General features: G+C 44.6%; 1 protein-coding gene across 2 annotated transcripts in view; it reads left to right on the top strand.

Annotated features, from left to right (window-relative positions):
• Nucleotides 1-12,515, top strand: part of COPG1 (coat protein complex I subunit gamma 1) — a 31,086-nt gene extending 18,571 nt beyond the window's left edge. For both annotated transcript variants that reach the window (XM_035106430.3, XM_035106429.3), the window contains exons 16-24: nt 597-700; nt 2,438-2,563; nt 3,006-3,074; nt 4,125-4,267; nt 6,709-6,880; nt 7,945-8,042; nt 10,589-10,727; nt 10,835-10,933; nt 11,214-12,515. In XM_035106430.3, coding sequence (XP_034962321.2) covers nt 597-700; nt 2,438-2,563; nt 3,006-3,074; nt 4,125-4,267; nt 6,709-6,880; nt 7,945-8,042; nt 10,589-10,727; nt 10,835-10,933; nt 11,214-11,344 — 1,081 coding nt within the window. In that variant the 3' untranslated portion in view covers nt 11,345-12,515. The remainder of the gene's footprint in view (nt 1-596; nt 701-2,437; nt 2,564-3,005; nt 3,075-4,124; nt 4,268-6,708; nt 6,881-7,944; nt 8,043-10,588; nt 10,728-10,834; nt 10,934-11,213) is intronic.
• Nucleotides 12,516-14,319: the final 1,804 nt, after the last annotated feature.

Raw genomic sequence — 14,319 nt, forward strand, 5'->3', positions numbered from 1 at the left:
AGAAAATGAACAGAACATTTTTAATGGGAGCAGTAACGTCTCACTTTGCAAATCCCCAAAATAATAAAAACTGGAGGAAGGGAAATGCAGGATTGGGAAATGCCGAGTAAAAATATAAGACTTCCTCAGATGGAATAGACTGGAGAACTGTTAGAGGCCTAAACATAAGCACCAGAAAGTGCCGACGCAGCCTTGGGTTTGCTTCCGGAAGGAGGATTGAAGGAGGGCGGGTGTTGCGTGCATTGATGCAGCTCTCTGATCTTAGTCTCTGCAGCAGATTAGGAGCTTAGCAGGATCAGCACAGATGCCTTGGTCTAAAGAAGGGATTGTTCCCAGGCTCGGATGCACTGAGGTGGCCACCCATTGCGGATTCACTCTTGTATTCGGCACCACAAAACAATCTTAATGGGCTCTGAGTAAGCAGCTGTTTCCTGGCAGTTGTCAGCACTGGGGCAGGCAGGCTATATACGCTGCTGATCCCCTCACCGCAGAGCATGCCGTCCTCTTTCTTGACCATCTGGATTGGATTGACTTGGATAGGTCCATGTGAATTTAAGGGATTCCCACTGAGCAGAGCTCTCTGATCTTGATTCCAGGTGTGTGATGGATGATGACAATGAAGTGAGAGACAGGGCCACGTTCTACCTGAGTGTCTTGGAGCAGAAACAAAAAGCCCTCAATGCCGGCTACATCCTGAACGGTAACCAAGATGCCGATTTGGGGGCATGTGAAATGTAAAGTCACATTTACGGCTAGAATTTGCCATAATGTGGAACAGGGGTTTGGGGGAGTTAAATAAAAAATAAAAGAATCTTGAAGACTGTGACAAAGATTTGACAGTTAGAATTGTAGGTGCTGTAGTTTGACCTGAAACTTCTGGTGGGTTTTTCTAAGAAAGAAAGAAAGAAAGCTGACTTTCAAATTGCTTAGGCTAGATTAGGAAGCTGTTTTGTAGGCCAGGGCAAATTTTATACCGATATCAAAATTGTTCACAATCACATAAGACAAACCCAAAGGAAGGTCATGTATGCATCTGTATAAATCCTTAGTTCTGACTCAGGGAACTTAAAATTCTCAACTTGTTTACCCTACCAACCCCAAAACAATGCCACCCCTAGCTTAATTTTTATAAACAAATAAATAAATTATATTTTATTGAAAAGTTTCAATGAGAAGATAAAGTAGAAGGAAAGAGGGGGGCGGGGATGAAAAAGGAAGAGAGACCCGTAGCTTACTTAACTCTTATTTATGCTAAAATTTACCACATTGGCTCTTGCCAAAGCTACATACAGACTGACAAGGCCAGCTCAAAATGTTTACCTGGAGCACAAGTCTGCCCCTCCTCCTCCCAACTCCCCATTCCACATGGAGAAGCCAACTGGCCTGGCCTCTGAACCTTCCTTTGACACTGGTGGTGGGGTAGCATCCTATGCTGCGTATGAGACAGCTGGCTAGTTTTGGTTAGCCAAAAGAGACTGTGCAGCATATGTGCAGGTCTATCTTCCAATGGACGGGAATGGCCAGGAGGCTTAGGAGGGACCGGACCCTGCTGCCCATTTCCCCCAGTACAGTATCTGTTGCCCAAGGCACTTTGCCTAACAGTAGGGCCAGCCGTGCAGATTGATTCCCCTTCTATCCCAACCTAGTAACTGTCACCTTCCAACAGCTCATCATTTACACCTTTAACGTAGACCAGTGCAGTTCCTCTCAGCCAAGGGGTTGGTTAGAACGAAGGAACAGGAAGGAAGGCAATAGATGGCCCCTTACTTCCACACCCACCAAGCTAGGACACCTAAGTGCGTTGTGCAGCATTGATGAATTGATGGTGTAGTAGGGGAAGGCTTGATAGATAACTCTGAAGGCTCCTTTTCGGTTGCCAGCATTTACTGACACTTTTCAAGTCTGTCCAATCTATCTGTGGGTCAGTGGAGATGGCTTCGTGTAGCATGAAGGGCAAATGGGGATTTTATCCTGATTCCCAGATCTGCTTCTCTTTCTGTGCAGATTGTAGAATAAGGCATAGCAGAGCCTCTGTGCCCCCTGAGCCCTGAATGGGAACAGATGCATGCCAGCTGTTTTGTACACAGCTCTCAGGAGGAGAGTCATCTCCATAGGTACCCTTTGGAGGTTATGAGTGTCCCCAGCTCCCTGAAATGCAGATATTCACCAGGAATGGATTTGCAGTGAAGCATTTGGTTCCCCCTGCATCTGGATAGGAATATCTCCTCAGTGGGTAGTTGCTCCTAGCTCAATCAGCAACCTATTTAAACTGTCGGGGATTAAATTGGCCCCAAGCCAAGCCCTTTAAGCAGGTTTTGGGATGAGGCCATATGGAAGAGCAGATGTGGAGACTTAATTGAGCTCTGATTTATAAGGCAACAAAGAGGTCCCTGGTTTCCTGTTAAGTTCAATTTTGGTCACCCTTTCTCTTCTCCAGGATTGACTGTATCCATCCCTGGCCTGGAGAGGGCGCTACACCAATATACACTGGATCCTTCTGAAAAACCCTTTGACCTGAAGTCTGTTCCCTTGGCAACTGCCCCCATCACTGAACAAAGAACAGGTAATTGTAGAAATAGCAAGGGACAAACTTTCTCATCAGTGTCTAGCGCAGCACGTTTCTTGGGGCTCCCCAGTTCTCTCTGCCCTTTCAAGGTGGCCCAGCTTGAATTTCATGGGCCCTTTTAACAGCAGCATCTGCGATATTATGAATTGCTTCAGTTTCATCTTGCTAAGACGCCAGGGACCGTTTTCTTTTCCCCTTACCCTGCTACCTGATCAGAATATTGGTGCCATCTTCTTCCATTACGGTAATCAACCTGCTGTTTGTTCCTATTCTGGCTCTCCTCCCACCTCCTGTCCTGGTTTTCTAAATGAGCACCAAAAATAAGGTGCTGTTTCTCTGTAAGAGGTTCGATTCCCCTTTGGAATTACCACAACAGCGCTTCAGGTTAGCAAACGTGAATTACTGTACATGTGCTGTGTTTTTCTTGCTCCATTTGCAGAAAATGCTCCGGTGTCCTCCATCAAGCAGCCAGAGAAAGTGGCAGCAAGCAGACAAGAAATATTCCAAGGTATGATATCACCTTGTATTTGAGAATAGAATGTGACAGTTGAGCAATTTGTAGGATTGTTCCCTCAGTCTTTCGACATCTGAGATTTTTTTCTGATAGATGAAGTGGTTTAACTAGAAATGTTTTGGGGGAGAGTAGAGTCAAGATCAACTACTTTTTTATGTATATAGCAGGTGGGGGAACTAGATCTGGCCACTGAGCTAGATCCTTATCTCCCCCACTTGTGGGCCAACTTTGACCAAATAGAAACAGACAAATTGCCAGTTCCAGATGGCATCCACCGCAAGAACTCAAATGTGATATCTTCTAAACAGAAATATGAAACTTTTCCCTCAGATCAACCTGCATACATTAGCTACTTTCCAGTTCTCAGGTAACACCATTTTTTAAAAAGGGATCCAGCAAAAATTCTGAAAGTTACAGGTCTGTTAGCTTAATGTTTGTTTGGGGAAAACTGGTGGAAAGTATTGTTAAGGATAAAATAGCTAAGCATATAAGAACAAGTCTTGTTGAAGTAGAACCAACTTGGCTTCTGTGAGGGAAAATCCTTTCTCACAAACCTATTAAGAGTTCTTTGACAGTGTCAACAAGCATAGATAAAGGTGATCTGTGGTGTACTTTGACTTTCAAAAAGCTTTCCACATGGTACCTCACCCAAGACTGCTGAGTAAGCAATTCCTGGATCAGGAATTGGTTAGGTGCTAGAAGCAGAGAGCAGGAATAAATGGAAGTCCCCCAGGGATCAGTACTGGGAACTTGTTCATAATTGAATAGGATGCTGGACTACATGGGCCATTCTCCTGATTCAGCAGGCTCTTCTTGTGGTGTTCTGTACTTAAATGTTTGTATCCATGTTTTACAGACAAGGGAACTGAGGCTGGGAGTTTTTTATGCCCCTAAAGCTATGGTCTAAGTAGAGCAGAAATCTTGAATAGGTTCCACTTGCCAACTCCCTCTCTCTCTCTCTCTGTCCCTGCACTTGACTTTAGAAATCATGCTCTGACAGTGAATGGAAACCGATTTGTTGCCTTTTTAAAAACTGTATTTTAGAACAATTAGCTGCCATCCCAGAGTTCCGCGAACTCGGCCCGCTGTTCAAGTCCTCTTCTGAGCCAGTGGCTCTTACAGAATTGGAAACGGAGTATGTGATCCACTGTACCAAGCACACGTTCACAAACCACATGGTGTTCCAGGTGGGTACTGCATTGAAAATACATGCGTAGTGACAGGAGTCTTTTCCATTTATAGATGGGTTAACGTCTGGACACCTCAGAGCTGTTTACAGTATAATATATGCACAGTGGGTGCAATAAAAATAATGTCACATGGTTTACCTTCAAATAAACGCCAAATATGGTTTCCATACCCATGAAAACAGTATAAATAAAGTCAAATAGCATTTCAAGGCAGCATAAGGTAGAATCCTAACAAACATAAAACACCCTTTTCACACCACCACTTGCCCAGTCTCATGCTCACAACATCCGTTCCCCAATCACTACAATCATTCACTACCTCTGTCAACCAACCAATTGCACTCAGCACCCACATACAAAGGATTGCTGCCAATCATTTCCATATAAGAGACTCTCCTTCCATGGAGACTAGGACCCAACCAATGGATTCAAATTACAAGAACGGAGTTTCTGACTGAACATATGGAGGAACTTTCAGACAGTAAGAGGGTCCCTCAGGAGGTGGTGGACCCTCCTTCCTTGGAGGTTTTTAAGCAGGGGTTGGATGGCCATCTGTCATGGATGCTTTAGCTGAGATTCCAGCATTGCAGGGGGCTGGACGATCCTCAGGGCCCCTTCCAACTCTACGGTTCTGTGCTTGCACACCTCTCTGTCCTCCATCCAGGCAGTCAAGAGGCATACTTAGAGGTCAAGGGCATATTCTCGGGAGATAAAACACTCAGAGGTTCGAAGCAGGACCGTGGCTGGTGAAGAGATGTGGCCTGGGTCAAGTCTCAAGAGGCTTAGTTAGTTGGAGGGCTGCCTTTGGTCCCCGGTTCTGAGGTTCCCCATCCCTGCCCTAAGACTTAACCACATTGGGTCTGGGTTTAAACAAAATGAGTAACTGTGGTTCATTAAAAACAGAAGCAGAACCTTCCAACCTTCTTGTGGCTGGAGCTGGAGGAGGAGAATGGGGGGCATGCAAATAACACGGAGGCCTAGTGCCTAGAATGATTCATTTGGGGTTGTCCCTCCCAGAGGCCTCAGACCAGAGCATTTCCCTCAGCTAAGCATGGCCAGATAATCAATGCATGCAGTACAGCTCCACGAGGGTAGGTTAGATTAGTTTACGGCAAGGCACAGGTTCCTTTTTATATCTGAAAGGTGGGGAGATGTCCTAGTGGGTGCCTACCTGACCCTATTACAATGCTAAGAACCACTCTTGATGCTGATCCTAAAATATATGCAGATTTGTTTTACTACCGAAAGCGTATATGCCTTGGGAAATGTGCACTCCAGTGGTGATGCTGGAGGATGGAAAGCCATTCTTAAGGACGTTTCAGCCCAAGAAATACTGTAGCATAGGAAGCCAATGCAGGCAACACTCAACTTACACTGGGGTTAGGTTCCGGGGATAGGGTGTAAAGCCAAAATCATGTATTGTCAAAACTCATGGGGTTGCCAAAGTCTCCCCCCCCCCTGAAACATGCCTCTTTTCCACCCATTTTTATATTGATTGAGTGAGTAAGTGAATGATTGATTGATTGCCAAGCACTTAAAGCTGAATAGTTAAATGTGTGTAAGTTGTGAGTTACTGTATATGGAAATTGCATCATCATGGAAGCAGGCTCTGTGCCTATGCTGGCTCAAGAACTGCACTGGCCTACAGCTTAGTTGGGTGTGGTCAACCCAGGACCAGTGCAGGCACTATGCCTGCAGATGCACTGAAGCAATATGTCTGCTCCCTGCCTTCTGCAGTTATCTCCTTAAATGTGGGTCTTAATATGTGTGTCTTTGAAAACTATTGTTGGAAACCAGTTAACCTGAAAGACCGCCTACTCCTCTGTAAACCAGCAAGATCATTTATATCCTCTGCATATCTCACCCTACAGAATGTTATAGGATGGTGCCCCCTAAATGGGCATTTTCTGCTATTGCTCCTATATTCTGGAACACCCTTCCCTCTGAAGCAGCAACCACCAGTCACTTCAGTTGTCTTATAAAGAGACGTATTTTGGCCCAGGTTTTCCCTAATCCCTAAGATCATACTCTGTCTTAATGTAAATTCCCTGAATTTTTGTTTTTATATTACCCTTTTACTGAGCCCAGGATCTCTGTACATAGTGCCCAGGTTTGTGCCGTGGAGATGTCACTTTGGTGCTAACACAGCAAAAACAACATGGGGGGGGCAGCAGGTTGCTGTGATTCTTTTGACAGCCTGGCTTTTCTCCCAGAGGGACACTCCGTTGTCTCTTGAGACAGACAGATGCCAACAATTGGTTTTATGTTGTATTTTTCGTTCCATTTTTGTGTTGTATATTGCTCAGAATTATTTTTAAAGAGAGATTAAGTGACTTAGAAATGCTTTTAAATAAACAACAACCCCAAACTTTACAGTACAGTACAGTAAAGTACATTCAGTATTTCGTGCCATGACATTCCTTGATTTTCCCCGATAGTTTGACTGCACAAACACCCTGAATGATCAGATCCTGGAAAATGTCACAGTGCAGATGGAGCCAACTGAGGCATATGAGGTCATTGGTTACATACCTGCCAAAAGTTTGCTGTACAACCAACCTGGCACTTGCTATACATTGATTGCATTGCCCGAAGAGGACCCAACAGCGGGTAACAAGATTTTCTGTTTTCTTCCCTTCTCAGTCAGACCAAGCTGCCTTGTAGTTTTGAGCTTGCAGCCCCTGTCCATTTTAACAAACATTAAATGACTTTTGAGAATTGACGTACTTTTTCTTTGAAGACTTGTCTCAAATGCAGTGCTCGGTTCTGTCAGTGCAAGGATCTAATTTTGCACAGTGGGACTGACTTTGCCCGCACGTGCCCTGCACCCGACTAAGATGCTCCAGATGGGGGCTGGGGGGATCCTGGAACAGATTTAGAGGTGTTCTTGGAGAGAGAGGGTGCCTTATGAGGAACGGCTTAGGGAGCTGGGTATGTTTAGCCTGGAGAAAAGAAGGTTAAGGGGTGATATGATAGCCATGTTCAAATATATAAAAGGATGTCATATAGAGGAGGGAGAAAGGTTGTTTTCTGCTGCTCCAGAGAAGCGGACACGGAGCAATGGATTCAAACTACCGTACAAGAAAGAAGATTCCACCTAAACATTAGGAAGAACTTCCTGACAGTAAGAGCTGTTCAGCTGTGGAATTTGCTGCCAAGGAGTGTGGTGGAGTCTCCTCCTTTGGAGGTCTTTAAGCGGAGGTTTGACGGCCATATGTCAGGAATGCTTTGATGGTGTTTCCTGCTTGGCAGGGGGTTGGACTGGATAGCCCTTGTGGTCTCTTCCAACTCTATGATTCTATGAGAGAGAGGAATGTACCATTGTGCCAGCGTAAATCGTTGTGCAGATGGGACAGTTTATTAGCACTGCATTGGACACAAGCCTGTAATAACAGTGTGTGAATTGTAGGCCTAAAGACTTCTAGACACCCTCTCTGTGGAAAAAACCTTGTGTGCCTTGAGTGAGGTTGGTAGGTTAATTTGACTCTTCTGTCTAGGGGAGAACTGTCTTGTTGGGAAATTATAAAATTACAAGCAGTCCTCTCAGTCCTCAGTGACTTTTTAATAAATAGGCAGACTGGACCTAGGAGCTGAGACAGGAATATAAATTAACCTGTACATTTCACATTTCTTTGGGCTTGATTTTTTTCTTTTTCTTTTTGCCCTTTCTGCAGTGGCCTGTACGTTCAGCTGCATGATGAAATTCACTGTCAAGGACTGTGACCCGAACACTGGTGAAGCAGAGGAAGAGGGCTATGAGGACGAATATGTGGTAAGAGGAGATTTAGCTATTTTCCTGGTCTTTTACAATGTCACCTGAGATGTGCACCAAGGCAAGGCCATCCGGGGTGACATAGCTTTGCCCCCCGACCTCCTCTGGGGAGCCGTGGCTTGATCTAACAAATGCATTAGAAACCCTGTCTCATCAGGGCAGAGGATGGATTGACCAGCTTCTGAGCTAACAGGCCGTTGAGTCTCAGCATGTCCAGATGGCTGAGTGTCAAACCTGGGGTGTCCTGTCACCAGCTGCTCACACACAGACCTGGCTTATAACCAGCTGAATGTTGGCAGCCATTTACTTGAGGGCTGTGACATCTTCCTGGGGCATGACTACTCTGAGCTCCCTGTGCTATTCCCACATTTCACGGATAAAATGCTCCAGCAAAGTTGTTTTGCTTGTAGTCATTTGGGTGAGGAGGTTTTTTTAAGCAAAATACACCCTTCCCGGCACACTTAAAATACCAAAGGCTCTATTTCCCCCCTCCCCGAAGTATGAATACATAATAATATGCTCTACAGAGAGTATAACTGATGCACTGTTTGGAGGATAGTGATGAGCCAGCTTTTATGCTCAGTGGGTTTCATTTTATGTATCAGGGCCATTGATTTCCCGACAGCTTAGGGCACCATGGAAGTGTTCTGAGTGTCAAACCTGCAGGAATATTTTGCAGGGAGGGCTCCTTTTCCCCCCATTCTTGGGAATTGTTGTTTTTTACTCCCACCGTGCAACTGATATTTCGAGCCTGGGCTGTTTTACCTACTCCTGTGCAGAGATTTTGCTTGCCCTAAGACTTATCTTCTCCCTGCAGCTTCAGTCCCATTACACAGGGTGGCATTTCCTTTTTTCCGCTCTGAGGAGCAGACTGCACAATGCAACTTGAACCTGGCTCTGATCTATTGATTTTGCTTCTCTGTTTCTCCTGCCCAAGTGTCTGGCAATTCCGCTGAGAGTCACATTCGCTGTGTGCGCTGCTCCAAAAGCTGCCCACTAAAAAGATCCATCATTTAGCAACGGAAAAAAGTGACAGCATTCAGTCTGCATTTGTGCCATATTAGAAATGACATAAATGACATGCTGTGTCATACTGCTAAAGGCTCAAAACATATTCTTTCTCTCTCTTTGTCTTTCGGCTGGTGTGCAAAGTTATTTTTTGGAGGGGCAGCACAAGCCCCTCCTCCATATGCAGACCATAATGTGAGTCAGGCTCCCTTCAGGGAGGCCTTGACTAAGTCTCCTTCCCCACCCTCAGGAAATAGCATGCAGATCAGTCTGTTTTGCATATTATTATTCTTTGGCGATCACTCGTAGCCGAGTAAGATTGTCTTCTATAAACACAGTTTTAACAGTGAATCCTTAAGTGACTGTGGAGGCCAATTCTGGACCCGCACGTCCTTCCACAGTGGGGACATTGGTTCCTGGGTGGGAGTTGATCACGGTGTGGATTTGCCAAGCATGCCTTCCTCTTAGCACGTTTCTCCCTTGCTTTCTGAGTTCGAGTGTCTTCAAAGTCCATGGCACCTTTGGTGAAGGTTGTAGAGCACCCAACTCACACATAGTGGGCATGATTCATGGGATGAACTCTGTCAGCAGAAGCCAAGTGGAAGTGCTGCTGCTTGCACAGCAGGGCTTTTCCGACCGCCTCTTCCCCTCTGTGCCCCCCCCAAAAAAAATTGGCTTTTGGAGGGGATGGTCAGGAAAACACTCAGAAGAGCATGCAGGGAGAGGGGCAATCCTTCCATCTGGCAAGCGGGTGTCTGTAATAGTGTGACTTGGAAGGGCACACCGCTCCTCCATCCAGAGTGTGAGTCGGGTGCCGGCCCAGTGATTCTGTGGAAAGACGGGCATTAAGGGAGGCTGAAGACTAGATGGTTGGTAAAGGAGAGGGAGTACAGAAGGAGGCAGAGTCACAGGCATATAGAGTACTCTGCAAAACACAGAACACCTTGGCCAGCATCCCTCTAAATCCAGGGGTGAGGAACCTTTTTGACTCCAGGGGCCAAATCCTCATTAGGATCAGCCTCGTGGGCCAAAATCTGTGGGTGGGTGTGGCTGCTGATCTGTCAGTCACATGACACATGATTGGCAGGTGGCCAACCTGGGGAACAATGCAATCCTTTTAAAACATTCTCCTGTCTTAAAGCTGCTAAGTGCCCTTTGAAGCTGCCTCCAAACCAGGCATCCCCAAACTTCAGCCCTCCAGGTGTTTTGGACTACAATTCCCATCCTCCCCGACCACTGGTCCTGTTAGCTAGGGATCATGGGAGTTGTAGGCCAAAACATCTGGAGGGCCGCAGTTTGGGGATGCCTGCTCCAAACCATAGCTGTCAAGTTTTCCCTTTTCTCGCGAGGAAGCCTATTCAGCATAAGGGAATTTCCCTTAAAAAGGGGGAGAACTTGACAGCTATGCTCCAAACACTCCTTTAAATTGGAAGGGGCAAGAGGAGAGATGCCTTAAAGTGACGGGGGTTACAGCTGAGCCAATGGCAAAGCTTGATACAGAGTGATATCGTTTCACATATCCTTTTTTTATATATTAGCTGGAAGACATCGAGGTGACCATAGCAGATCACATCCAAAGGGTTCTGAAGCCAAATTTTGGAGCAGCCTGGGAAGAAGTTGGCGATGAGTTTGAAAAAGAAGAGACTTTCACATTATCCACGGTGAAAACACTGGAAGGTAATACTTGCGGGGCTCTTGACATGCTTTCTCCCTCCCCACCCCCCGAGTTTTTAAGTATTTTTTCTTGGATTGTGATATGGTCCCCAATCTGTTTCTTTCCACAGAGGCAGTAGGCAATATTGTCAAGTTTCTAGGGATGCAGCCCTGCGAGCGGTCAGATAAAGTGCCTGAAAACAAGAACTCTCATGCCTTGTACCTGGCAGGTGAGTTGTTGTGCTAATATATTGGTTTCAATTTTTGTGGTGATCCTAATGGGTACGGCTGAGTAGGTAACTTACCGAAGTATAACACTGGATAACTGTTAGCCCAAAACATTAACGTAAAGGCCATTCTAATTTTCAGGTCTTTTTCTTTTTAAGTGCCGTATGTTTCTTTGGAATTTTAGTTTAATGCTCTCGAGGTAGCAGAGATGCAGAATTCTTCTAAGCATTTGTGATGCCGATGGATAGCCTAATGCTATTGTCTTGCTCATATCTACTACAGGTGTATTTCGGGGTGGCCACGATCTCTTGGTTCGTTCTCGTCTCGTCCTGACAGACATTGTGACGATGCAAGTCACAGCACGTAGTGGAGAAGAACTTCCTGTGGATGTTGTCATGGCCTCTGTCGGTTAAACACAATATAGGACTTGAGATTTCAAACTCTGAAGCCAAAGGGGGTGTTGGAAATGTATCCCCACTACTCTGGACGCTGAGAGAATCATTAGAACATTAGGCTCTTTTTCTAATTAGGGGGAAAAAATGAAAATTGTTGTGTGAGTTTAAAGCTAAAGAGTGTTTAAAGTATGATCAGAGGTTTTCTGAAATACTGAACCAGTAATTTTTTTTCAGGATCTCTAAACCATTTCAAAAGAGCATCCTTTTCATATCAAACTCTGCAGGATCCCGGTGCCTAAAGATGCTCACACCAGCTCCTGTTATAGCAACAGTGTGTCAGATCCTTTCTGTGATCAGCGAGAGCCTTTCCTATTATGACAATTTCTATTTTTGTTTGACATGTTTTAAGCCCTTCAAAACGGATCATAAAACTAAAAGCATCCATTTACTCTCATTGCCCCTACGAGTTTAGTTTCTTTATTGTGGCATTAAAATAGAAGACAACATTCTCTTTCCTTATCTGTATTCAATAAAATACAGTAACCCCAAAAGGCTGCCTTGGTATTCTCAAGAATTTGAAAGGAAGTAAATGCCTCAAAGTAATATCTCTTGCCCACATTAGAATGCAATTGCAGCCACAGAATACAAATTCAGTGGACCTGTTACTTGTTCCTATCAAAACTGACTGACTTCCCTTTCCATTAAGGATAGTTGACCCCAGTTTTTCTTTCATTAAAACAATTAAGTTATGCACAAATGTAAAAAGATGTTTCTGGTGGCAGTTATTGGCAGCAGAGAAGCAGCAGGGGTGATCTAGAGTGGAGAAACAGTGAATAGAGAAACGTTTCGCTTCTGGCCCTACTATATTGCTCCCATTCACCCTCTACCAAAGCAGTTTTTCCATGCTAACAACATCAAAATAAAGCAATTGGCCTACCATATCACACAGGTTGGTCCTAAAATAGGATGTCTCTTTTTTGTATTTTACAGTATGTGGGGAAAAGAATTGGTCTAATAAATTGCTGATAGTCACATTGCTTCATTGATTGTAATGCATGTTTTAAATAATTAGCCAGCATTTTATTTTATTGAAGGTACTTGGAGTTTTGTTTTATTTATACGGGCTAATATTGTGCTTTGTTCTACTCTGCATAATTTTGTACATAAAAGTTGTGCCATGTAAGCTCAAGATTTAAACAGTATAGCGTTCTTTTTGAAAAGTATGTGGTTGGTCATTATGGTTGTGAAGGGGGTTGTGTACAGCCACATTTCATATTTATATGGCTTTGGCAAGGAGAGGAATAGTTTTACAGAGAGCATTAAGGGCAAGTTCACCCATAAGTTATATGCTCAGGCTTTACATTCAGCAAAGCTCCTGCCAGTTCTGGTTCCTTCAGAGTCTACCTGCAGAGTACATACATTTTCAAACACATCACTCATATTCACATTATTATAGGGGTTGTGCCCCCAATACCTTACATGTAGCTCAAAAAATGTGTGCAATGGCCCTAAGGATTGTCAAAGACGGCACAAGATATGTTCAGCATTAAAACACTTCTCTTCCACTGCTTCAAACTCCCATTAGCAAGATGCCTTATATTAAGTCAGATCATTGGTTCATCTACCTACCCCAGGATTGTCTACTCTTGAACAGCAGTGGCCCTCCAGGGTTTGAGATGGGTCTTTCCCATCCCTACCTGGAAATGCTAAGAATTGCACCTGGGAGCATCCATTTGCAAAATTGTTTGCTGTTCCACTGAGCTACAGTTCTCCGCAACAAGTCTCTTGCTGTGTTGTGATTATTCTCCCACCCCAGCAAATGCACATCTTCTGGTTTTGCCTTACGCATTGTCTTCACAGAAGTTTGGGGGTACTGATATTCAGGACTTGCGACGCCTGTTTTTATAGCTGTTGCTGAAGTCTGTCTTTATATGGCAGTGGGCTATCCTGCACCAGGAACATATCCCCTGGATTCCTCAGCTTGATTATATTTCCATACTCTGTTGATGAAGTCAGGCTCCTATCCTTGTGCATTCAAAGCGTGTGGGAAAAGCACATGCAGCGGCACAAACGGGGGAAAAGATAACCAAACAGAAAATAGCCAGGTTTGATGACTCTGCCAACATCACTTAATGGCATGTAGAAAAAGAGAGCAGGTTATCCTCTCAGTGGCAGAGGGTGGATAATGTCAGGGTGGAATTCAGGGGCAGGGAGGGCAGCCAGCCTACCTCCATGTTTTAAAGAGCGGCCTCACCCTTGGAATCTCAGTATTAAACCTTTTAATTGTCTTAGTTTAATAGAAATATATAGAACATATATAGAGATAACATAATGGAAGACGACAGGGTCCCCAAGGATGTGCTCCACGGGGAGCTGCCTTCAGGCACCAGGCCCGTTGGCAGGCCAATTCCATGTTACAAAAATGTTTGCAAATATGACGTAAAGGCTGGGAACGTTAAGCCCACTGCGTGGGAATCCCTTGTAGGCGACTGCAGCACCTGGAGACAAGCAGTCAAGTCGTATATCCATACTAGTGGCCAGAGGAATGACCGCTAGGAAGAACACAGAAGAAAGGCCATGATGCATCTGCAGTAGCTCAACCGGATGCCTTCATCTGCCCCAGCTGCAACAAAACAGGTCTCTCCTGTATAAGTTTCTACAGTCACAGCAGGCACTATAAAAAAATTCCTTCAGTAGCACCTTAAAGACCAACTAAGTTTTTATTTTGGTATGAGCTTTCGTGTGCATGCACACTTCATCAGATACATCGATACAGCAGGCACTATAGTTCTCCAACAGATTGACTTCACCCCTGAAGATGCACTCCTCCATTGTCCTCTGAGACAGACAGATGCCAACAAGCTTGCAAGGAAATTGCTGAGAGTGAATTCCTGTTTAATTATTATTTGTTGCTATTTTGGGTGTTAATTTTATTGTGTACTATTATATTCTAATGTATTATTGAATATTACTTAACTTGATATAAGTTGTTT

The sequence above is a fragment of the Zootoca vivipara genome, chromosome 2 (assembly GCF_965207765.1).
Source record: "Zootoca vivipara chromosome 2, rZooViv2.hap1.1, whole genome shotgun sequence".
NCBI classification, from domain to species: Eukaryota; Metazoa; Chordata; class Lepidosauria; order Squamata; family Lacertidae; genus Zootoca; species Zootoca vivipara.